This window comes from Coregonus lavaretus (genome assembly GCF_964263955.1).
Source record: "Coregonus lavaretus genome assembly, chromosome: 33".
In the NCBI taxonomy this organism is placed as follows: domain Eukaryota; kingdom Metazoa; phylum Chordata; class Actinopteri; order Salmoniformes; family Salmonidae; genus Coregonus; species Coregonus lavaretus.
The window spans coordinates 27,295,675-27,322,643 of NC_140020.1; the positions used below are offsets into that span (position 1 = coordinate 27,295,675).

A 26,969-nucleotide genomic window follows, 5' to 3' on the forward strand; every position below is an offset into this window, starting at 1 on the left:
TTACTGTATGTTAGTACCAAGAAAGTCCGATGTGTCTGGTCAAACCAATTGCATACGTGTATCTACACTACCAGTCAAATGTTTGGACACACCTACTCATTAAAGGGTTTTTCTTTATTTTTACATTTTTTTACATTGTATAATAATAGTGAAGACATCAAAGCTATGACACATATGGAATCATGTAGTAAACAAAAAAGTGTCAAACAAAATATATTTTATATTTGAGATTCTTCAAATAGCCACCCTTTGCCTTGATGACAGCTTTGCGCACTCTTGGCATTCTCTCAACCAGCTTCACTTGGAATGCTTTTCCAACAGTCTTGAAGGAGTTCCCACATATGCTGAGCACTTGTTGGCTGCTTTTCCTTCATTCTGCCGTCCGACTCATCCCAAACCATCTCAATTGGGTTGAGGTTGAGGGATTGTGGAGGCCAGGTCATCTGATGCAGCACTCCATCACTCTCCTTCTTGGTAAAATAGCCCTTACACAGCCTGGAGGTGTGTTGGGTCATTGTCCTGTTGAAAAACAACCAGATGGGATGGCGGATCACTGCAGAATGCTGTAGTAACCATGCTGGTTAAGTGTGCCTTGAATTCTAAATAAATCACAGATAGTGTCACCAGCAAAGCACTCCCACACCATAACACCTCCTTCTCCATGCTTTACAGTGGGAAATACACATGCAGAGATCATCTGTTCACCCACACCGCGTCTCACAAAGAACCGGTCTAATGCCCATTGCTCGTGTTTCTTGGCCCCAGCAAGTCTCTTCTTATTATTTTTGAGGCTGGTAACTCTAATGAACCTATCCTCTGCAGCAGAGGTAACTCTGGGTCTTCCATTCCTGTGGCGGTCCTCATGAGAGCCAGTTTCATCATAATGCTTGATGGTTATTGCGACTGCACTTGAAATTTTCCGTATTGACTGACCTGTCTTAAAGTAATGATGGACTATCGTTTCTCTTTGCTTATTTGAGCTGTTCTTCAAATAATATGGACTAGGCCTTTTACCAAATAGGGCTATCTTCTGTATAAAAACCCTGGAATGAGTAGGTGTGTCCAAACTTTTGACTGGTACTGTATATCTATATAGACAGTATATACTTAATATATAGAGGATTCAGAGCCATTTTCTATAGTCTTTTTCACCCCATACTAAGTGCCAAGCCATGTGTATATGACAATGTTGATTTCACTTATAATCAAGCAACTTCCTCCTCCCCGTCTCTCTGTCACTCTAGAGCTGCTGGCCATGTTTAACCCTGCAATGACCAGTACTCTTCCTAGTCCGACAAACCTCTATTCTGAATCCTCACAGCACAGGTAAACCACAACTACACTTGCTCCCTGTGAGAGTAAAGACAGACAAAGGTAGTATTTCAGACCATGTTTTGTTAATTTGCAGGGCTCTTGTGGAGCAGGCAAAGGAACTACCACTCTCCCTCAGGAGTAACCAGGTATTCTAGTGACTCTCCTTCTACATCACCCAACACATTGTCCTATAGAATCAGAACAGCTTCCCTGGTTGTCATCTCTGACTGTGTCAGTCCTCTCTGATAGGCCGTTGAGCTAGACACAGACTGGAAGCTGGTGATGCTCTTCGTTCAGGTGGATGAGCTCTGTGTATGTCAGGACCAGGTCAGTAGCCACCTCACATGTCTGGATTTCAGTCAACGTCTGTATTTCATGACATTACAGTGTTAATAGCTGCATTCCTTTGAGTGAGTGTTTGTGTGTATGCAGGTCAGCGAGACAATCAAAGCAGCTGTCCAGCAGGTGGATCTTGCGCTGCAGGTGCTGCAGTCACAGGTGGGTTTTGGAGACTCGTGTGACACTCTTAGCAATGCTACAGTACATTAATTTAGATGATCGTTAAGATTGTTCTTAATGTATTTGCAGTTGAAGCGGACCATTGTCAATGTTGCACTGTGGTATGGAGAGTATGATACTGGATTTCGTTATCAGAACAGGTGACTTTCTCAACCAATAGCACAGCTCCTCAATCAGTCGGCGCACTCATTCCCTGAGTTTTAAATGATTCATTGATTTCAATCTATAGTTTGTGGTAGACATGTGATTGCTTGTATGTCTATTGACAGGATGTGTCAATGTATGGAGGAAGAACATGAAGGGGAGTTCAGACTACTGAGGGCCATCCTCACACAAGTCCTGCAGGTGCAATGTCTTACATCTATGTCATATCCCCTATATCCCCAACATCTATGTGTTGTTTACATTGCTTCTACTATACAAATAAGATCAAATAAGATTAGATTGCATGTTATTGTCTGTTTTCCCTTATGGGACATAAAATACGATAAACAACATACAGTAGGTCTACAGGAGATATGGACGGAAGGGGCTGTAGTACAGGGGATTATACAAGTTAAAATGAAAGTTGCACACTCATCTCTCCTTGCTGTGGATTTATTGGACCAACATTTCAGTTAAATAGGTGTATTATATATAGTTTATTTTACTAACTATTATTCATGGTGGTCAATAGGAGTCCCTTGATCGACACCTGGTGGAGAAGCAGTGGTACAGCAACAGAAATGACTTCACCGTCCTACTGCAGGATGCCCCCTTCATCACAGCAAACCCCGCCTCTGTTATTGTGAGTGAGAAGCCATTAAACCCTCCCTACAACTTTTATACATTAATGTGCTAATGTGCCTCTCTTATTGTGTGATGCAGAGTTGAGTTGTTATGGTGTGTGTGTGTGCGTACACTTGCATACCGGTACACGCATACGTGTGTCAGTGTGTGTAACACAAATGTTAATCTTTGTGCAGAGCGCTGCCCCCAGAGCGGGTGAACTACACACAGACAAACTGGCAGTACAGATGTGGGCCAACTTGGTGAGTCACACCAAATACTACACATGCTGCTAACACTCTGTGGCATTGTCTCGACTCTCAGTTCAGTCAAGTCAAACAAAGGAGAATTGACTCTGTTTTTTTTTCTTCTGTTTTTCAGCTGCAGCCCACCATAGCCCAGCAGAACATGGAGGAAAATAACATGATTATCTATGTGCCATGCCCCAGTGAGGTGAGAGAGTGCTGCCTCTAACACAAACCAGACCTCTCTCTCTCTCTCTCTCTCGTTCTCTCTCTCTCGCTCTCTCTCTCTCTCTCTCTCTCTCTCATTCTCTCACTTTCTCACTCTCTCTCTCTCTCTCTTCCCCCCCTCACTCTCTCTCTCTCTCCCCCCCCCCCTCTCTCCCTCTCGCTCTTTCTCCCCCTGTCTTGTCTCTCTCTCTCTCTCTCTCTTATCCCCCTCTCTCCCATAGGACCGGCCTTTCCTGAGAACAGAGAGTAACTCTCCTTCAGATCATACCAGTGAGCCCTCTCCTCTTCTCGACCCTGTGAGTTATTGTTGTCATGTTGATAAGGCCTGATACTGTAGGACTATTAGTGCCCTGCACATAGTGGTCTCCACGTACACATTATACATGGTAATTACGCTGGATGTGCTCTGCGTGTCTTGTCATCAGATCATGGGGACTCATATGCCCTGCGAGGACCGTAGCCCTTCCAACTCCCCACCCACCTCAGGTGAGAGGAATCCTCGCTATATACAATATACAGTATACAGCTTATTTGTTGAAATAGAGCCAGTATTCCCTGGTCTTGTATAACCCTGTACTTACTGCAGCGTTTCCCAAACTAGGGGTCACGACCCCACGTGGGGTCGTCTAATTTGAAAATGGGGTCGTGAGAGAAACTCAAAAAAGCTTCAAGCTTGGTTCATAGAACCGGGGTTATGTCAGTAACCTCCGGTAGCCGCTAGATGCAATGTAATAAACAAAGCGGTTTCTGTTTTCTTCTTGCAAATGTGGCGCTATCCTTTGAACCGTTTAAGTTACACAATATTATGAACCCTTCACTTAAAGATAACTCTTCAATGTCAGATAAGACTTCTGTTTCCCTCTACAATGCCCAATTGACTCATTAGAACAGAGTGGATAGGCACTAAATCAGACTGGTGGTAACAGAACATCATCCATGATAAAGTCATTTTCTACACAGAAGATCATAAAGCAAATTCACCTTTCTGATTCATTACAGTCACTTCAAACCATACTTCCTTCAGATTGAAATACTTTCAAAAGTACTGTCAGACTGATTCGTAATAGACTGTTATAGCCCCAATAAAAAATTGGCAAATAATGTTTTGATCAAAATGGGGTCGTGGACCAAAAAGGTTTGGGAACCCTGACTTACTGTATTATGGAACGTAAAACTTTTAGAAAACAGACAGAAAGATGTCAACAGGTTTCTGATTGGGCTACTTGGATAAAGTTTGCCTTACATAATTCTCATCACCTGATTCATCTTCTATGCGTTCACAGTTCACGCTCTCCGGCCTGGCGATATTAAAGTAATAGCAGCAGTGGGAGACTCTCTGACAGTAAGTCAACTGTTCCTTGTTTACCTTTTATCTGTACTGTAGTAGCTAGTACATTAGTGAATGAATCTACATTACCCAGTTGCAGGGCTGTTACTAATCATATGCTATTACTACCTGTATTATTACACTCATAATATTGCTATCTCTATAACACTCTCTTTGACCAACCGGCAGGCGGGCAACGGTGTCGGATCGGGATCCAGCGTAAACAACCTACTGGATGTCCAGACACAGTACAGGGGGTTATCATGGAGGTGGGTCCTTATCACTCCTGCAATAACACAGCAGTACAAAGTGCAGTGTCAATATCAGTTCATCTTCCTGTGCTGTGGGTTACCTGGAGGTAGAGGTCAAATCAAATCAAATCAAATTATATTTGTTACATACACATGTTTAGCAAATGTTATAGCGGGTGTAGCGAAATGCTTGTGCTTCTAGCTCCGACAGTGCAGTAATATCTAACAAGTAATATCTAACAATTTCACAACATATACCTAAAACACACAAAACTAGTAAGGAATGGGAGTTAAGAATATATACATATATGGACAAGCAACGACAGAGCAGCATGGACTAAGATACAGTAGAATATTATAGAATAGAATGCAGTATATACATATGAGATGAGTAGTGCAAGATATATAAACATTATTAAAGTGACTAGTGTTCAATTTCTTAAAGTGGCCAGTGATTTCAATAGGCAGCAGCAGCCTCTAATGTGCTAGTGATGGCTATTTAACAGTCTGATGGCCTTGAGATAGAAGCTGTTTTTCATTCTCTCGGTCCCAGCTTTGATGCACCTGTACAGACCTCGCCTTCTGGATGATAACGGGGTGAACAGGCAGTGGCTCGGGTGGTTGATGTCCTTGATGATCTTTTTGGCCTTCCTGTGAACACTAATCTATTTAGTTACATTTCTAAATAGTCTATATTCTGTCTTTGTGTTTCTCAGTATCGGTGGAGACGAGAACCTCACCACTGTCACCACTCTTCCCAGTGAGTCACCTTCCTGTTGCTGTCATCTTGTCTTAGCTATCAGGCTACTTGTGTAGACAAAATGTTGCCAAACGGCTGGAATACACATTCACACATTTACATTCAGTACAGTAAGACAAATACAGTTATTCTATGTGTATCATTATCAATGTGTTCAGGTTTGACTGATATGTCTTTGTCTTTTGTGTTGCTGCTCAGATATCCTGCGTGAGTTTAACCCCTTCCTGACTGGCTACTCAGTGGCCAAAGGCAAAGAGCACACCCCTCAGGCCTTCCTCAACCAGGCTGTGGCCGGAGAAAAAGCCAAGTGAGTCTCATCACCAGTCCATATGATACTCTTCTATCCAGACATACCTTCCTCTCTGACTGCCTATGTTTTACTGAATATGTTTTGTAGTCTTTATACTGTTGCTGAATAGTGAGGTTGGATTGTCTGTGTTTGTTTTTAAGGGACATACCAGACCAAGTGCGAGCACTGGTGGCCAGGATGAAGAATGACTCGGTAAAAGACTATCCTGAATTATATTTGAATCTACTTCTGTTTGTCTACCACACATAGATTGATATAATACACAAGCTTATATGTGAACATGTTCTCACCCTCTGTCCTCTTACACAGCGCGTTAATTTCCAAGAAGACTGGAAAGTTATCACTTTGTTCATTGGAGGCAATGACATGTGTGAGTACTGCTACAACTCTGTGAGTACCAATACTATATGATAAGATACAATACATTAAGATACAATACAATACCATTCTGTATCGTGACCTTCTCTAAGAACTCTGTCTGCAGTGATACTTTACCGGATGTGCATGTTCCATTGCTCTGACTGTCACTACCTTTCATTGTCCCACAGCTGTTTTACTCCACTGACAACTACGTGCACCACATTCGTGAGTCTCTGGATTACCTTCATAAACAGGTCAGAGCTGTAGATTTGTCACAGTTTTTTCCACATTTTTACATTTACAAATCTGATCAGCTAGCACATGCTTTCCTGTGTTTCAATTACTTGTTGTTTAACACAAACACTTTCTTTCTTTCTTTCTTTCTTTCTTTCTTTCTTTCTTTCTTTCTTTCTTTCTTTCTTTCTTTCTTTCTTTCTTTCTTTCTTTCTTTCTTTCTTTCTTTCTTTCTTTCTTTCTTTCTTTCTTTCTTTCTTTCTTTCTTTCTTTCTTTCTTTCTTTCTTTCTTTCTTTCTTTCTTTCTTTCTTTCTTTCTTTCTTTCTTTCTTTCTTTCTCTCTCTCTCTCTCTCTCTGTCTCTCTCTCTCTCTCAGGTGCCGAGGGCCCTGGTCAACCTGGTGGAGCCTCTGTACATCCCCATCCTGAGACAGATGCACTCAGAAATGAATGCCGATCTCAAGTGCCCTACCTGGCTTGCCAGGTAAGAGTCCCTGGCTGCAGATGGAGCATCACCATTGTATAATCCATGACAGGGAGTGTGCAAGTGCACACTTTGAATCGGGATGGACCCTATCTGTGGGCTCCCGAGTGGCGCAGCAGTCTTAGGCACTGCATCTCAGTAACAGAGGCATCACTACAGACCCTGGTTCGATTCCAGGCTGTATCACAATCCGGCCGTTATTGGGAGAACCATAGGGCGGTGCACAATTTGCCCAGCGTCGTCTGGGTTTGGCTGGGGTAGGCCGTCATTGTAAATAAGAATTTATTCTTAACTGACTTGCCTAGTTAAATAAAGGTTAAAAATAATAAATACAAAAATCTGTAATCCTCCTCATCAAGCCACCACTTTCATATATTTGCCATTATGTAGGGCAATGTACCAACGGATCTCTGAAGTCTAGATCAGTAACACCTGATCTTGTGTCTCTCCTTCAGTATTCTGTGTCCCTGTGTCATCTCACCTACGGGGGGCTCTGTAACACTTCGGAAACTCAATGATCTGAACAGAGATTATCAGGTATGGCAAAGACTAATTCTGCAGTGCAGTGAGATCACAATATTATACTTGACTCTATGGTAAATACCATAGAGGGTGGTTGCTCATTGATTACCAATAACAAAAACGAACTCTACCTCTTTCAGCGTGGACTGCATGAGCTTGTTGAGTCAGGACGGTACGACACCCATAACAACTTCACGGTGGTCCTGCAGCCTTTCCTACGAGACATCATAATTCCAGTGAAGGAGGTTAGGCACACTGCATTGTCACTCACTTGTTCTCTAAAACAACAATTGTATGACTGATCAATGTGTGTGAAAATTCCAATGCCGTTTCATGGCTACACACACTCAAATGCACAAATGCACACACACGCACACACACACACACACACACACACACACACACACACACACACACACACACACACACACACACACACACTGAGTTGATCATGTCCAACTGTAATTACAATCTGTTGTGTCTATATATATATATATATATATATATATATACATATATATATATATATATATATATATATATATATATATATATATATATATATATATATATATATATATATATATATATATATATATATATATATATATATATATATATATATATATATATATATATATATATATTGTTTTTTATATACACTACCGGTCAAAAGTTTTAGAACACCTACTCATTCAAGGGTTTTTCTTTATCTTTACTATTTTCAACATTGTAGAATAATAGTGAATACATCAAAACTATGAAATAACACATATGGAATCATGTAGTACCAAAAAAGTGTTAAACAAATCCAAATATATTTTATATTTGAGATTCTTCAAATAGCCACCCTTTGCCTTGATGTCAGCTTTGCACACTCTTGGAATTCTCTCAAGCAGCTTCACTTGGAATGCTTTTCCAACAGTCTTGAAGGAGTTCCCACATATGCTGAGCACTTGTTGGCTGCTTTTCCTTCACTCTGCGGTCCGACTTATCCCAAACCATCTCAATTTAGTTGAGGTCGGGGGATTGTGGAGGCCATGTCATCTGATGCAGCACTTCATCAATCTCCTTCTTGGTAAAATAGCCCTTACACAGCCTGGAGGTGTGTTGGGTCATTGTCCTGTTGAAAAACAAATGATAGTCCCACTAAGCCCAAACCAGATGGGATGGCGTATCACTGCAGAATGCTGTGGTAGCCATGCTGGTTAAGTGTGCCTTGAATCTAAATAAATCACAGAAAGTGTCACCAGCAAAGCACCCCCACACCATAACACCTCCTCCTCCATGCTTTACAGTGGGAAATACACATGCGGAGATCATCCGTTCACCCACACCGCGTCTTCTCACAAAGACACGGCGGTTGGAACCAAAAATCTACAATTTGGACTCCAGACCAAAGGACAGATTTACACCGGTCTAATGTCCATTGCTTGTGTTTCTTGGCCCAAGCAAGTCTCTTCTTATTATTGTTGTCCTTTAGTAGTGGTTCCTTTGCAGCAATTCGACCATGAAGGCCTGATTCACACAGTCTCCTCCAACAGTTGATGTTGAGATGTGTCTGTTACTTGAACTCTGTGAAGCATTTATTTGGGCTGCAATTTCTGAGGCTGGTAACTCAAATGAACGTATCCTCTGCAGCAGAGGTAACTCTGGGTCTTCCATTCCTGTGGGGGTCCTCATGAGAGACAGTTTCATCATAGCGCTTGATGGTTTTTGCGACTTCACTTGAAGAAAGTTTCAAAGTGTGTTTCCGTATTGACTGACCTTCATGTCTTAAAGTAATGATGGACTGTCGTTTCTCTTTGCTTATTTGAGCTGTTCTTGCCATAATATGGACTTGGTCTTTTACCAACTAGGGCTATCTTCTGTATACCCCCCTTTACCTTGTCACAACACAACTGATTGGCTCAAACGCATTAAGAAGGAAAGAAATTCCACAAATTAACTTTTAAGAAGGCACACCTGTTCATTGAAATGCATTCCAGGTGACTACCTCATGAAGCTGGTTGAGAGAATGCCAAGAGTGTGCAAAGCTGTCATCAAGGCAAAAGGAGGCTATTTGAAGAATCTCAAATATAAAATATATTTTGATTTGTTTAACACTTTTTTGGTTACTACATGATTCCATATGTGTTATTTCATAGTTTTGATGTCTTCACTATTATTCTACAATGTAGAAAATAGTAAAATTAAAGAAAAACCCTTGAATGAGTAGGTGTTCTAAAACATTTGACCGGTAGTGTATGTACAGTTGAAGTCGGAAGTTTACATACACCTTAGCCAAATACATTTAAACTCAGTTTTTCACAATTCCTGACATTTAATCCAAGTAAAAATTCCCTGTTTTAGGTCAGTTAGGTCACCACTTACAATACCTTGATTTTGTTGTCCTTAAGCCATTTTGCCACAACTTTGGAAGTATGCTTGGGGTCATTGTCCATTTGCGACCAAGCTTTAACTTCCTGACTGATGTCTTGAGATGTTGCTTCAATAGATCCACATAATTTTCCCTCCTCATGATGCCATCTATTTTGTGAAGTGCACCAGTCCCTCCTGCAGCAAATCACCCCCACAGCATGATGCTGCCACCCCCGTACTTCACGGTTGGGATGGTGTTCTTCGGCTTGCAAGCACCCCCTTTTTCCTCCAAACATAACGATGGTCATTATGGCCAAACAGTTCTATTTTTGTTTCATCAGACCAGAGGACATTTCTCCAAAAAGTGATAGATAATCAATGAAGCTTGTGGAAGGCTACCCGAAACATTTGACCCAAGTTAAACAATTTAAAGGCAATGCTACCAAATACTAACTGTGTGTATGTAAACGTCTGATCCACTGGGAATGTAATGAAAGAAATAAAAGCTGAAATAAATCATTCTCTCTACTATTATTCTGACATTTCACATTTTTTAAATAAAGTGGTGATCCTAACTGATCTAAGACAGGGAATTTCTACTAGGATTAAAAGTCAGGAATTGTGGAAAAACTGAGTTTAAATGTATTTGTCTAAGGTGTTTGTAAACTTCCGACATCAACTGTATATAGCAAAAAAAAAACAAAAAAAACTATTGGGTTTCTAAACTTACCTGCACACCTTTTTACTTAGTATTTTTTATCTCCACTTTGTCTTTCACACACACACAAACACACATTGACACTCTCTATCTGACACATAGGATGGACGTCCAGACCGCACTTACTTCAGTCCTGACTGCTTCCATCTCAGTCAGAAGGCCCAGACTCGGATGGCTCGTGGTCTCTGGAACAACATGGTGAGACCCAATAGACTCTTAGAAAAAAGGGTTCTAAAAGGGTTCTGTGGCTGTCCCAAGGTAGAACCATTTTTGGTTCCAGCTAGAACTCTTTTGGGTTCCATGTAGAACCCTCTGTGGAAAGGGTTTTACATGGAATCCAAAAGGGTTCTACCTGGAACCAAAGGGGTTCTTTAAATGTTTTTTTCTAAGAGTGTAACACATAATATGTGTGTCAGCCTAGGCAAACCCTTCACATCGTCAAATTTTGAACTTGTTTTGAAGTTCTGAAAACTACAAACTGTCCCAAATCCAGATATTTTTAAAAATCATTTAGATATCTTTATCAATACCGGAGTTATGAGTTTTTAAAGTTGACTTCAGCCAAAACCTAAAAACGGAGAAAATAACATTCAAAGACTCTGTTAAGTTTTTTTCTAACTCCATTGAGAGGCATGAGAGAAAAACACCAACACTCAACTTGATTGTTTCAAAAGAGAGTGTCACTATATTCATTATTTTTAAAACAGCAACTGCTGGTATTGTTTGCATTCAATGATTATTACTAGAATTAATTATTATACTGTAAATAATAGATACATATACAGTATAATAAAATGATACAAAATAATGTACATTTCAGTGCGATTATGAACCGTCAACAAAAAATCCAACAACAAATCCTTGATTTGATTATATACAACACTGGATGGCATGAAATATGGCAAAAAATAATGGTAATAATTGGCCAGCAGGAACAATCTCATCTGCTGAGAGATAAGATGAAATGAGTTTGTCATACCGACAATGTAAAAACAATACAAATACTCACAACACTACAAGACAGTCAAACAAAGCATCAATATAACTGTAGAGAGGCAAGTAAAATAGTACAGTACTAGTGTGCAAAAGCAAATAAAGTGCTGTGTGTTGCGACCAGGTGTTGTTGAAGGCCTGGATGGCAGTGGGCAAGAAGGATTTCATTCATATTGATATTAATGAATTTGAATCTCTCTCTGACAAACAAACACAAAGAGATCTCTAACACACAAACTACTAGGTCATCATTCTTACCTTAGCTGAGTCCTCCCGAGTGGCGCAGTGGTCTAAGGCACTGCATCGCAGTGCTAGCTGTGCCACTAGAGATCTTGGTTCGAATCCAGGCTCTGTCGTAGCCGGCCGCGACCAGGAGACCCATGGGGCGGCGCACAATTGGCCCAGCGTCATCCAGGGTAGGGGAGGGAATGGCCGGCAGGGATGTAGCTCAGTAGGTAGAGCATGGCGTTTGCAACGCCAGGGTTGTGGGTTCGATTCCCACGGGGGGCCAGTATGAAAAATAAAAAAATAATAATGTATGCACTCACTAACTGTAAGTCGCTCTGGATAAGAGCGTCTGCTAAATGACAAAAAATGTAAATGGTGACGACCACCTTGGATCCAGTGCTGGGCACCAGATCCATGTGCCTGCCCATTCCTTTCACCATCTTACCCTGAGGGAAAAAAACATGTTTCGGTGCTTTATCAGTCTTATTTATTTGAGTCCACAATAAAGTAAATAGTCATGGAGACCCAAATGTTTATAAAACACACACACACACACACACAAAGAAGGGGCTCTATTCCTATTCAAACCTTTGTGTGTCCATTATCTCTCTCTCTCTCTCTCTCTCAATGGCTGGTGAAATAGTCAGTGAAACAATTCAGCTAACGTTAGCTATACCATCTTGTCGTCCTACTTGTCTTCAAGAGTACTGTCACTCCAACAACACTGGCTATAGTCTACCTTGAACAAATGCAAAGTACATGGAGGTAGTGATGGCCTGATATTTTATAAATTCTAGCTAATGCATTGTGTACATAACTAGATAGCTATCTAGCTAGCTATCTGAACATACCTGCTTGCTCCTCGTTGAAGATGCTCTCTCACCTCAGACCCTGAGCAGTCGATGGATAGTGAACTTGAAATTGATCCTGACAAAAGTGAGGAGAAAGAATGAGGTGAAGTGAAGGCTTCCGAGCCTCACCCCAATGATCAGGAAAATGCCTGAGATGACTCTGGCCCAGTGGGAGTACGATTAGTGGAGAAAGTGTACCCATGCCTTTTGTCCGATCCGTTTGTGGGATCAGGCTGGGTGAAGAAGGAGTTGGGTTCTGTCAATTCAGTCAAATTATCCAGAGGGAGAGGGTTTCGAGACTCGAGACGAAAGCATTGTCCTGCTTTGCTCTCCGGAGCAGAGCGCCGCTGAAAGGAGTGAAAACTGGGGTGGGGTTGAGTGTTAAGGTGGATAAACTGAAGTGCGACACAGACCCGGTGGCAAGCGCGACACTGAGGAGACCCTGTCTGTCCTTCTGAGTTTTGATGCAGAGTGTTTGCCAGATAAAGTCATGCTAGGGTACTGTATATAAGTTATCCAGAGAGCTTTTGTTCCGAACCCACTACGGTGTTTCAGGTGCCAAGTTTATGGTCATGTTGCAGCAGTATGTAGGGGGGAGATTCTGAGGTGTGATAAGTGTGCAGGAGGGCATGGGACAAACGAGTGTGTAGTTTTGGTGGAAAAAGTGTTTCAATTGTGGGGTGGCCATGTTGCTGGGGATCAGAAATGTCCTGTGTGAGTGAGACACTTTGAAGCAGTGCAGAAAGTGTCATATGCTGAGGCAGTGAGGAAAGTAGAGGATGGTGGGCAAAAGGTGAGGGAGCCTGAGAGGATCTCAGTGAGTAGTAGGCCAGAACAGAGTGACCCGAACAGCTTGTGCTTTAGTAAGGTTGGCTTCTTAGTGTTTATTGAATGGTCATTAATTGTGCCGCAAGATGGAAAGGAAATCCCAGAAGATTGAATTGGTAGTAGCAGCAGCAGATACATTTTTGGGTATCAGAGATTTTAATACCGAAGAACTACAAGGGGATTTGAGAGAAGGGGTTCCAGCGACGGCCTGGTGTAGGATCTGTTGGGGACAAAGTAGTGGGAAGGGGTGGTGGGTTGTTGGGGATAGTGGTGTATATATACAGTGCATTCGGAAAGTATTCAGACCCCTTGACTTTTTCTTCATTTTGTTAAGTTACAGCCGTATTCTAAAATGAATTAATTTATTTTATTTTATTATTCCTCATCAATCTAGACACAATACCCCATAATGACAAAGCAAGTTTTTAGAAATTTTAGCAAATGTATAAAAAAACAACAACTGAATAATCACATTTACAAAAGTATTCAGACCCTTTACTCAGTACTTTGTTGAAGGACATTTGGCAGCAATTACAGCCTCGAGTCTTCTTGGGTATGACGCTACAAGCTTGGCGCACATGTATTTGGGGAGTTTCTCCCATTCTTCTCTGCAGATCCTCTCAAGCTCTGTCAGGTTAGATGGGTAACGTCGCTGCACAGCTATTTTCAGGTCTCTCCAGAGATGTTCGATCGGGTTCAAGTCCGGGCTCTGGCTGGGCCACTCAAGGACATTCAGAGACTTGTCCCGAAGCCACTCCTGCATTGTCTTGGCTGTGTGCTTAGGGTTGTTGTCCTGTTGATGAACCTTCGCCCCAGTCGGACGTCCTGAGCGCTCTGGAGCAGGTTTTCATCAAGGATCCCTCTGATGTAGAGATGGTTGTCCTTCTGGAAGGTTCTCCCATCTCCACAGAGGAACTCTGGATCTCTGTCAGAGTGATCGTTGGGTTCTTAGTCACCTCCCTGACCAAGGCCCTTCTTTTAAATTTTTCCCCGATTGCTCAGTTTGTCCGGGTAGCCAGCTCTAGGAAGAGTCTTGATGGTTCCAAACTTCTTCCATTTAAGAATGATTGAGGCCACTGTGTTCTTGGGGACTTTCAATGCTGCAGAAATGTTTTGGTTCCCTTCCCCAGATCTGTGCCTCGACACAATCCTGTCTCGGAGCTCTACGGACAATTCCTTCGACCTCATTGCTTGGTTTTTGCTCTGACATGCACTGTCAACTGTGGGATCTTAGACAGGTGTGTGCCTTTCCAAATCCTGTCCAATAAATTTAATTTACCACAGGTGGACTCCAATCAAGTTGTAGAAACATCTCAAGGATGATCAATGGAAACAGGATGCACCTAAGCTCAATTTCAAGTCTCATAGCAAAGGATCTGAATACTTATGTAAGTATGGTATTTCAGTTGTTGTTTTTTTATATTAGCAACAATTTCTAAAAACCTGTTTTCGCTTTGTCATTATGGGGTATTGTGTGTAGATTGATGAGGAACATTTTTTATTGAATCCATTTTAGAATAAGGCTGTAATGTAACAAAATGTGGAAAAAGTCAAGAGGTCTGAATACTTTCCCGAATGGCAGTGCAATTTCCTTTTTTCCCCATTTCCCTTTTCCCTTTCATTTTTAACAAATGTGCAAAGCACTTTCAAAACTATGAAAGGCAGCAATACGCAACATAGCATCTAGTCTGCCGGAAAGCCACACAAAGAATAATAATAATAATAATAATATGCCTCTTGCTTCCAAAAAGTTTAGGATAGGATATTGATTGCTTTGCTACCTAAAATCTAAATAACTGCTGAAATTACTGCAATACTTTTAATATGTTTTAATCACTTTTCATGACATTTTGGCCAGCTAATAGGCCTACCCACTGATCAAGCAACACTGAAAGAAAGTCTGAACCTCTTTTATGAACGTGAATGATTAGCTCCGGCGCATAGCTACGTAGACAAAATGAAAATCCGACCCATTTGCATTCATAACTACATTGTTGATTGTAAATGCCAACTTTATACTACTACATTACTAACTATCTAGCTAGTTATTCTGTGTCTAAACCAACCTGATTTAATTTATCTATAGCATGTTGTCTTGAATGGGCCAAGTCAGCTGCGACACTCAGATCAGGGAAGTTTGAGCTAGCGTTTTCACATTGGGAATGCAAGCTAATGTAAAAAAACTTTAAAATGATCTATTTTCCTTAAGTAATCATGCAATATTTTTACATTACAATAAAGTAAAGGTTTAAAGTATCCAAAACAGCCTAAATCTAAATTTTCCCCAAAACGGATTTTCGTTGCATTTTGGCTTTTTCCTAACAATGAGTCAGCCGCGACATCCAACGGGTTCTCGGCCGCCTCACATATATCCATCTATATGTTATAATTTACATTTTTTTTTTTACATTTTAGTCATTTAGCAGACGCTCTTATCCAGAGCGACTTACAGGAGCAATTAGGGTTTAGTGCCTTGCTTAAGGGCACATCGACAGATTTTTCACCTAGTCGGCTCGGGGATTAGAACCAGCGACCTTTCGGTTACTGGCACAACGCTCTTACCCACTAAGCTACCTGCCGCCCCTGATAGTTCATAAACACATGTGACAATACATGTGACATGTCATAACATATACAGTATATGGCTCTGACTGTCACTACCCAAAACACAACACTGTTGCACTGAGGGACAAAAAGGAAGACTCACAAAATTGAGACACAAACAACACCTTGAGTTGAAATCCAAGATATAATACAATCATCCCAGTTCTTTTCAATTCTCTGACATGTTGCTGAATCATTCTTGTTGCTTTTGTGTTCCACTAGCTGGAGCCTCTGGGCAAGAAAACTACCCAACAGGACTTTAATGATGTTATCCCTGTGAAATGCCCCTCTAAGGTACAGTATTATGACAATATGTTTACAATGGTCGGAACTATAGAACTACTGTGTTGTCTTCACTTTCTTTCATAGCATTTACTGAGATATTCTGGTCACTCTTGTGGAGTTTTACAGAAAAGTCTGCAATTATAACATGTCAATTCATGAATATAAAGTGTTGATAGTGCTATATGTTTAGCTGATACAACTGTGTCTCTGTCTTCCCCCAAGACCTCACCATTTGTGCGTACCTATGTCAACAGCAATTACACCTATGAGGAACCCACCCCAACACCGCCACCAATTACGGTAGGCCACCATTCCAGGTTTAAATCTCTGTGCCTTCCAGTAAAAAATTTACATGTGTAGATAAGGTGGACCAAGTCAACATTTTTAAGTGATAGAGGAGTAATGATAACTGTTATTACAGCAATGCGTTCATAATTAATTTAGGTATTAAATATTTCACAATACTGTCTCCCTTTCATGAGTCAATATGTTGTGTCTTCTCTCCCAGAACTGGGGAAGTGACTTCTCTTGTGGGAATTTTACTCCATCCACCTCTGTGCCTACATCAGGTGAGAGTGAGAGAAATGTAGTAAGAGGTCAAGGTTTCATAAGAGGAAGTGCATGACTGAGGGAAGGCCAATGACCTGGTTGCATGACATTTGTCCAACCCCCTCACCAGACAAATCACACAACGTGTCTGAGATAGGTGTCGAAACCCAACAGTGTATGATGACTTTGTTTTAACATTATGGACTATGGAAAGTAAAGAGATGCTGGTGTATTTGTGTTTATGTTTCAATCTGTTCCTCTGTCCCCAGTTCATAAGCTACGACCAGGAGACATCAAGGTGGTGGCAGCACTGGGAGACTCAAACACTGTAAGAGAGTGTTTATGTTGGTGTGTGTTATGTTGGTGTTTGTGTGTGTTATGTTGGTGTTTGTGTGTGTGTGTGTGTGTGTGTGTGTGTGTGTGTGTGTGTGTGTGTGTGTGTGTGTGTGTATGTGTGTGTGCGTGCGCGCGCGCGCTTGTGTGTGTGTGCATGCCCGTGCATGCATGTGTGCTTGTAAAACAAAACAATCTGAATGTGCTAATAGCAAATTTGCTGACATATGCAATTGTAATCCTTGGGCGAGCTGCCTAAAAGTTTTTTTTGGGTCGCCTAAATCCAAACAGTGAAAAGAAAAACTGCTTTAAGTGTAATTTGGGGGAAATGAATTTTAGGGATGGAAAAACGTTTTACGTGTAATTTTTGGGTTAATAAATCTTCGGGATTGGAAAAACACTTTAAGTGTAAACTTAAATGACTAAAACCAGATATATAGTATGTCGAAAAGATAATGGACCTGTGTATTTTTTTATAATATCATCTTTGAGAACTAACAATCACCAAAATAACAGCTAGACAGTCAGGGAGAATAAAACATTCAGAAAACAATTAATTTAGCAGTATTAATTTTGTTATTATGTTTGAGCAAAATAACACAGCATTAGCCATGGCAAAATGTGTACAATTGCAGGACATTGGCTTAGAAATGCAAAAATGTCTCTACAGCGCCAAGATGGGGGCCTCTAACATTTTCTCTAAAATGTAGCCGAGCCGATGTCTGACCGCGCTCATTGACATACCCTCTGCCACGCCCTATGCCACGCCCACTACCTAAGCCCATTTTTGATCCAGAAAAAACTCTGATATGAACCATCTAATCATTTGTTATTGGGGAGTCGTTTGACATTAGCGATGCCCCATTGATGTTCGAAGTGTTTGTCAAAGTCAAGTGTATTCATATTCATACTGATGTACCAGCAGTACATGCTTGTGTCTGACTTTTATATTATCCTTTGTGCTGAGAGGATACAGTATATTCGTTACATGGTGGGTTGTTAATGTGCCTTTGTTGTCATCCGTTTGCAGGCAGCAGTTGGAGCCAAGGCAAAGAACGTGTTGCAGCTCAACACAGAGTATAAAGGAGTGTCATGGAGGTACCTACTGTAATGAATCATGCAGAAAAATAGTCCAACTACACAGCATACACGTTATGGACCACTTGCAGAGCACATTGACACTGCCATACTGCTTTTTAACACTTGTCAACAGTGAAATTGACTAAATGTGTGTGTGTATTTCTGCAGTATCGGAGGAGATCAGACCTTGGACACTGTCACCACACTACCAAGTGAGTCACTATTTCCTCTTGTCACTGATCCTATTGGCTCATCTTAAAGGAAAACCACCCAAAAACTATGCTGCAAAACTCAGCGTCATATGATGCAAAATGCATAATACGGAGATGATTTCTGTATTTTGAAATGTCAACAATGGACTAATGAAACAAATACCAAAAGTTTTTGGATGGAATTTTGCTTTAACTGTCCACTAAAATGAGCCAAATGAGCCATGATTTCCAGTGTTTGGGAGTAGTGAACTACACACTAGTAATTTAATTACATTTTGCTGTAGCTTGGTGGTAGTTGAACTATTTTAAATTGTTGGTTGTGTTTTCAGTATTGAATTACTTTTTTTGCCATGTAGTGGTGTAGCTAACTACTGGAACTACACACTACTTGTTTTGCAAAAATAAAATGTGTAAAGTAGGCAAGAATTTCCTTTCTTTTTCAGCATCATACCTTCCTAATTCTCACTTGAAACATAGTTTTTGTGTTTAATAGGCTAAATTACACATTCTGTTAACATCTGACACCAGAGTGATCTGTTCTTGCAATTTGTAGTCATTGACATTTCAGATTTAGGTATGATAATTTTTTACGAAGCAGTTTGGATGTAGTGAGCTACTGTTTAAAAGTAACTTTAGGTAAGTAACCTATATGTTTCTTAATGGTAGCTTTAGTGTAGCTTAACTTCTTCCGGTGTGAAGTAATTAGCAGCTTGGTACACTGTATTTTCACACTAGCTTCCCCACATTGATGATTTCACATAAGACTAATTCTGTAACATCTTTGGAGAAAGACTTCAATGAATATGCAGTGCACAAGACATGACATCAACCCTGCCATGATCTTGTGGCGTTTCAGCATTTTCATATACATCCACAAGATGGCAGTCTCAACATATGATATCATGACATTCCTTTGGAGTGCAGCCTCCTTGTAAAGAGGAAACATTCTTCATCCAGCACCCTCTCTGTAGTGTAGCTAAAAAGGACCACTTGATACTGAAATATCTGTGTGCTTTATCAGAATGAGCCAATACGTATTTCCAATCTCTCTTTCTCTCTCAGACATCCTGAAGAAATTCAACCCTTCCCTCCAGGGCTTCTCCAAGGGTCAGGGCTGGCTGCAGAATAATGGCTTCAACATGGCGGTGCCTGGAGCCAAGGCCTTGTGAGTAGAGAGCTAAGTTTAGACCTCTCTGTTCCCTCGTCCACTCACTGTCCTCATTTTGCTGTCAATCTATTTCCCATCCTCTTTTTTTGTGTCATCCTTCATTTCCAGCAGCTCTGGCTGCTAGTCTATCACCTCCCCCTCAGTTTTTCCTGTCTTTTCTTCTCATTTGAATAAAGGCATAATAAACACTACATTTTAACAATGTCTCTTTGTCTCTTGTAGTGAGATCCCAGCCCAAGTCCAAGCTCTCATCAAGGCCATGAAAGATGACAAGGTGAGACTCTGGTCTATGTCCCATTGGCACCTATTCCATACATAGTGCTCTACTTTTGACCAGAGCTCTATGGGCCCTGGTCAAAAGTAGTGCCCCACATAGAGAATAGGGTGCCATTTGGGACGCGGCCTCTTCAATGTGTTGAATAGTTATACTGGACTCAATTAGTAAGCATAATTACGTATTGTTGTATTAAATAAGTGTATGATCATATATAGCTATTTCTCTCTCTTCTCACTGTATCCCTTCGTCTTCCACACAGAAGGTGAATTTTGAACAGGATTGGAAGCTAGTGACCTTATTCGTTGGCTCCAGGGATCTGTGTGATTATTGCATGGACCAGGTATGTGTTCTTCTCCTAAAGTCTAACAAAAGACACACACAAGTATTACAATCGTAATAACTTTGTTGCACATTGGGGAACTGTGATAGTGTTAAAATTAGTGTTATTTATACTCCTCTTTACACAGAACAACCTTACACCCAAGAACTACAGTGAGAATCTGATGTTGAGCCTGGACATGCTGTACAAAGAGGTAAGTGATGGAAAGCTTGGTAATGGAGATCTATTATAGGTGAAAGCCTGTACTTACTCAACGAGGATAAATTGCTAAATCTAAAGATCTAAAGCTCAATATCATGCCATCTTTCACCCCTCTTTTCTCTCTCCTTTCATCTCTCTTGCTAAGGTACCGAGGGTAATGGTCAATGTTATCGAGGTTCTGGAGATGAATCCATTGAGGAGTGTCAGGAAGAATGATCTGTTCTGCAACCTCATACAGAGGTTTGTATGGAACCTCCACATTTCCCCACAAAGACAGCAGCTACACCCATTGCATCTTATGTCTGTAGAATGTGTATATTCAGAATGTTTCCTCTCACGTGTCTTTGTTTTGCACAGGAAAGCTTGCCCCTGCTTTTTGAACCCTGAAGATAATTCTCCTGAGCTTACAGAGGTTAGACGGATCAACCAGGAATACCAGGTAAGTGCAGAACAGGGTCTGAACTACCAGTCTTAACAACTGGGATTTGGAGGATATTTTCCAATGTTCCAATGTGTCATGTAAAGTGTGTTACTCAGAGATACATAAGTTCCACAGATAAAGATACAGGGATTCGATGTGATCAGATCAATCCAACACAATTCTACAATACTTAACAGCGTCTCTGTTCTCTCTACTCTCTCTATGCTTCTGTCCAGATCGAGACTGAGCGACTGGTCTCTGGGGGGCGCTATGATGGGCGAGAGGACTTCACTGTTGTCGTTCAACCCTACTTACGAAACTCATTTGTTCCTTTCATTGGGGTGAGTGTGGTTTAACTGCACACACACGCACGCATGCATGCATGCATATACACTCAAGCACACACACACACACACACACACACACACACACACACACACACACACACACACACACACTGACACTGCGTTCTCTTGTCTCCTCAGATTGGGAAGCCTGACCTGAGTTTTTTCTCTGTGGACTGTTTCCACATCAGTGAGCGAGCACATGCTGAGATGGCCATTGCTCTCTGGAACAACATGGTAAGGACAGCCACATATAGAGTAGTGTGGTCCCAGATCTGTTTGTGCTGTCTTGCCAACTCCTAAATTCATTTTCAAGACAGCATCCACAGATCTGGGCCCAGGCTACATAGATAGCACTCTGAAACATAACTCAAAACACATGAGCTCTATGGTCAGTGTATATCCAGGCATATAGGTTTGTGTAGGTTTGTGGTCTGACAGCGGTAGTGTTTTGTTTTTACAGTTGGAGCCGGTGGGCATGAAGCAGGTCTACAACAACTTCACATACGACCGCACCAAGATCAACTGCCCCTCTGAGGTATACTGAATGCATATGAAATGAATACAACATTTATTGGGGAAAAGTTTCCCTGCTGAAAAAAACAGCATAGACCAGCATATGCTGGTGACTAGTACTGGTTTCCCTGGTGACCAGCCTTTGTTATGTTTTGGACTCTTTGATGCTGGTATGCTGGTGACCAGCTTATGCTGGTATGCTGGTGATGCTGGTATGCTGGTCACCAGCAAAACCAGAATCAAAGTACTTAATTATTTAGACTATACACTACATACTGTATATCATATCACATGTTTTGCCCTAATACAGTGGCCACATCAGGCCTGCGAGTCACATTATGCTGGCTTGCAAAGTTATGTTTAATTCCTATTGGAATCCAGCCAAAGTGGGGATATCCAACAATTTGAACTTTTAACTTGGATTATCTTGGCTTAGAAAACATTTCAGGCCACATCTAAAACTAGATAGAAAGTATGTATAAATTATAATCGACCAAATATTTCAAATAACTGCCCTTTTTCTGGCGTGCAAATTGATTTTGACAAACAAATCAGTACAATCTGTGCAGCCCACCCCTGAGCTAGACCATGCTGGTCAGCCATCATAACCAGCTAGACCACGCTGATCAGACCATCATAACCAGCTAGACCACGCTGATCAGACCATCATAACCAGCTAGACCATGCTGATCAGCCAGCATAACCAGCTAGACCACACTGATCAGACCATCATAACCAGCTAGACCACGCTGATCAGACCATCATAACCAGCTAGACCATGCTGATCAGACCATCATAACCAGCTAGACCATGCTGATCAGCTAGACCATGCTGATCATCCAGCTTGACCAGCTAGACCATGCTGATCATCCAGCTTGACCAGCTAGACCATGCTGATCATCCAGCTTGACCAGCTAGACCATGCTGGTCAGACAGCATAACCAGCTAGACCTTGCTGGTCAGACCATCATAACCAGCTAGACCATGCTGATCAGCCAGAATAACAATCTAGACCATGCTGGTCAGACCATCATAACCAGCTAGACCATGCTGATCAATCAGCATAACCAGCTAGACCATGCTAGTAAACCAGCATAACCAGCTAGACTGTGCTGGCCAGACCAGCTTGACCAGCTAGACCATGCCGGTCAACCAGCATAACCAGCTCATGGGAGAATGACTGCCCCCTCTCATTGAAGCCAAGAAGTTCAAGGGCAACCACAGTACTGCAGGCTGTTGTTTTCAGAAAAGCAGGATCCCCAATTATAGTGAAGAGGAAAATGGCAATCTTCGTGGGCAATATTCGTCTAAATAAAATAACAAATTGTAAGACAATCATGGTGCCAATACTTGCTTATATTACACCAGATGTGCACTACATGACCAAAAGTTTGTGGACACCTGCTCGTCCAACATCTCATTCCAAAATCATGGGCATTAAAATGGAGTTGGTCCCCCCTTTGCTGCTATAACAGCCTCCACTCTTCTGGGAAGGCTTTCTACTAGATGTTGGAACATTGGTGCGGGGACTTGCTTCCATTCAGCCACAAGAGCATTAGTGAGGTCGGGCATTGATGTTGGACGATTAGGCCTTGCTCGCAGTTGGTGTTCCAATTCATCCCAAAGGTGTTCGATGTAGTTGAGGTCACGGCTCTGTGCAGGCCAGTCAAGTTATTCCACACCGATCTCAACAAACCATTTCTGTGTGAACCTTGCTTTGTGCACGGGGGCATTGTCATGCTGAAACAGGAAAGGGCCTTCCCCAAACTGTTGCCACAAAGTTGGAAGCACAGAATAGTCTAGAATGTCATTGTATGCTGTAGCGTTAACATTTCCCTCCACTGGAACAAAGGGGCCTAGCCCGAATCATGAAAAACAGCCCCAGACCATTATTCCTCCTCCGCCAAACTTTACAGTTGGCACTATGCATTCGGGCAGGTAGCGTTCTCCTGGCATCCGCCAAACCCAGATTTGTCCGTCGGACTGCCAGATGGTGAAGCGTGATTCTTCACTCCAGAGAACGCATTTTCACTGCTCCAGAGTCCAATGGCGGCGAGCTTTACACCACTCCAGCCGACGCTTGGCATTGCGCATAGTGATCTTAGGCTTGTGTGCAGCTGCTCTGCCATGGAAATACATTTCATGAAGCTCCCGACGAACAGTTCTTGTGCTGACGTTGCTTCCAGAGGCATTTTGGAACTCGGTAGTGAGTGTTGCAACCGAGGACAGACGATTTTTACGCGCTATGCGCTTCAGCACTTGACGGTCCCGTTCTGTAAGATTGTGTGGCCTACCACTTCGCGGCTGAGCCGTTGTTGCTCCTAGACGTTTCCACTTCACAATAACAGCACTTACAGTTGACCGGGGCAGCTCTAGCAGGACAGAAATGTGACGAACTGACTTATTGGAAAGGTGGCGTCCTATGACGGTGCCATGTTGAAAGTCACTAAGCTCTTCAGTAAGGCCATTCTACTGCCAGTGTTTGTCTATGGAGATTGCATGGCTGTGTGCTTGATTTTATACACCTTTCAGCAACGGGTGTGGCTGAAATAGCCGAATCCACTAATTTGAAGGAGTGTCTAGATACTTTTGTATATATAGTGTATGTCCTTGAACCAATGATTTTAAAATTGCAGACATTAAAGCTACAATATGTAACTTTTTGGGTGACCCGACCAAATTCAAATAGAAATGTGAGTTAAAGATCTGTCATTGTCATTGAAAGCAAGTCTAAGAAGCGGTAGATCTGTTGTATGTGCGCTATTTCTTTGCTTCCTGTGCTACAGTTTCTTTTTTGCGTCTTTTACTTTCGGTTTCGTACATCAGCTTCAAACAGCTGAAAATACAATATTTTTGGTTATGGAAATATATATTTCACAGCGGTTTAGACAGTACAATGATTATCTACACAATGACTGCTTGTTTTCCCACATAAACAGAAATTAAATGAACTATTAGAATTTTAGCAACCAGGAAATGTCGGTGCGATTTCTGCATATTGCACCTTTAAAAATATAATTTAGATTCTATCTGCAGCCTGCAGTACCCCGGTCAGCCTGGTCGGCCTTCAACTTGAGATCCTCAATGAGAGGGGGCAGCACTGAGCTAGCCTGCAACATCACTTCCTGGACTAGCTCAAACTGCGCATTTTATGTCTCCATGAGACGCCATCTTATTAAGCTGGCATCTCATGGGTAAATCAATTTCTATGGGAAGATCTCAAGGGCATACTGCTCGCGTCCTCTCGCCTCGTCTCCTACTCAAAACCCATTGGATGAGAAAGCCAGAGGTCCCTCCCCTCTGACCTTCTACTCCAATGTGTTTTTAGAAGGAGACGAGGAGAGAGGACGCGAGGAGTATGCAATTGAGATCTTCCCCCTGGCTTCAAATGCTCTATTGAGTCTTCACATAGGAATGAATGGTGTCACGTGATCGATGGCTTTATCCATTTACAGTATATATACAATCTATGAACCAGCTAGACTCTGCTGGTCAGACCAGCTTCATCAGCTAGACTAGGGATGGATCAATTTCCCAAAAAAATGTATAAATATACAGTATATACTTTTTTGGGGGCGGTAACTCAGTCGGGGTCTCAACTTACTGTTGAGCGTTAGAATAGTAAAATACACAAGGTGCAATTTCGAAATTTGGTGGTGAATCAGCAGTTTTTCTCTTGTTATGTCAGTCACTGACAGTCACTCAATTAGCCCATGTCAACTAAAACTTTTTAGATTGGTAAATTAGTCTAGCCAGCTATCTAAACTTGTAGTAATCATGGTCGAATTACTGACCGGGCTCGTGCCCAGGGGCCCTGACTTCCAGGGGGCCCCCATTGATTTTTTTTGTCACATCCACTGAGATGTCAGTCATATTAACATGGCATCGGTCAAGGAAAAATGTGTAGAATTGCAGGAAATTAGCTTAAAAACTGCAAACATTTCTCTCTCCCCATGGCCAAATGAATAGAATTGCATGAAATTAGTTATAAAATTGCAAAATATTCTCTCCACCCCATGGCTTAATGTGCAGAATTGTAGCAAACTTGCTTTAAAATTGCAACATTTTCTCTACGGCCCATGGCAAAATGTGTAGAATTGCAGGAAATGTACTCCAAAACTTCTCTCCAATGTCAAGAGTGGAGCCCCTTATGATTAGTTCAGATTTTCTGTGGCCCCCACCCCCATCAAAGTTGCCCATCCCTGAGCTAGACCATGCTGTTCAGACCAGCTTGACCAGCATAGTCCAGCATGAACCGGCATAGACAAGCATGAAAATGCATGCTGGTATTTGCTATTTTTTTCAGCAGGGTTGGTCAGGTGTTGGCTAAATGGCAATCAGTGAGTCAGTTGTAGGCTAACTCGACAGTGCTTGTGGGTTGTCGAGTGTGTTGGTTGAGTAGCAGACCATTTTAGCCATATCACCTACTAAAAGCTACTTCTTACAATGTCTCAGAAGAAGATCTATGCTCAGGTTAGTTCCCCCTAAACTGAAATTTGCTCTCTCCTTTAGGATCAACCCTTCATCTTCACTAAGGTCAATAGCCTCCCGAGTCCACCTGTTACCACCACCACCCCTGTCCCAGTCACTAACACCTCCACCCCCAGCCCTGTGCCCCGGTGTGACTCCTCCATACCTGTGTGGGTACCCGTGTTGCTGGGCATCACTGGCTTACTGATTGGCTGTGGAATCACCTGGCTACTCATGTCCTGCAGAGAACGGCAGAATAAGAGGAAAATGGGAGAGAAAGAGGTTAAGATGAAAGGAACTGGTTTCTAATGATATTCAATTCTAAGAGGGTGTTTGGAAATGGTCACAAAGGCTCAGATATAAACACAAACACACAAACACACACACATGCATACACACGCACGCAAACATGCGCGTACGCACACACATGCACACATGAGTGTATAGTGTTGTAGTAAACATAAACATATTGGATACAAAGTATGTAATAGATTTGCTAATTGTTTTGTAAATGCACACTGATTATGGCATATTTTCTTCCTGCTTTCTTGTATGAATAAAGTGTGTTTTGTACACCTTGCATTTCCATATTCCTTTGTATTTATTTAAAACAATAAACGTTGTTGATGTACATTCCATTCAGAAACAGATAACAAATACTTTTTTCTAGAGATTTTTTTCTATAAATTTGAGTGTGAAAATACAGTATCAAAAGCATTTAGGTGTCATGGACAATAACAGCTTTCTATCAACCAAAACAGTTAAATTGTCAGTAACTATGTCATTGGGTATTTCAAAAGAGAAATGTTGGCATTCAATTGCATCAGGTGAGCCCCTATGAATTACCAGGATGGATAGGTCAGCGTAAC

The 26,969-nt window shown here is 41.7% G+C and overlaps 1 protein-coding gene across 1 annotated transcript; it reads left to right on the forward strand.

Moving 5' to 3' along the window:
- Window positions 1–1,435: 1,435 nt before the first annotated feature.
- Window positions 1,436–26,686, forward strand: LOC311108480 (phospholipase B1, membrane-associated-like). The gene is made up of 37 exons (XM_084151107.1): window positions 1,436–1,460; window positions 1,564–1,641; window positions 1,747–1,812; window positions 1,903–1,973; window positions 2,103–2,178; window positions 2,510–2,620; window positions 2,799–2,864; window positions 2,983–3,054; window positions 3,296–3,370; window positions 3,500–3,560; window positions 4,358–4,416; window positions 4,591–4,670; window positions 5,369–5,412; window positions 5,611–5,719; window positions 5,863–5,914; window positions 6,032–6,112; window positions 6,271–6,336; window positions 6,693–6,799; window positions 7,255–7,336; window positions 7,462–7,566; window positions 10,503–10,598; window positions 16,127–16,198; window positions 16,412–16,489; window positions 16,698–16,758; window positions 17,008–17,066; window positions 18,102–18,169; window positions 18,320–18,363; window positions 19,426–19,528; window positions 19,754–19,805; window positions 20,068–20,148; window positions 20,276–20,341; window positions 20,495–20,589; window positions 20,707–20,788; window positions 21,007–21,111; window positions 21,256–21,351; window positions 21,578–21,652; window positions 26,143–26,686. Exons 2-37 carry the CDS (start codon window positions 1,597–1,599, stop codon window positions 26,407–26,409), a joined length of 2,928 nt encoding a protein of 975 aa, XP_084007233.1. The 5' UTR covers window positions 1,436–1,460; window positions 1,564–1,596; the 3' UTR covers window positions 26,410–26,686.
- Window positions 26,687–26,969: the final 283 nt, after the last annotated feature.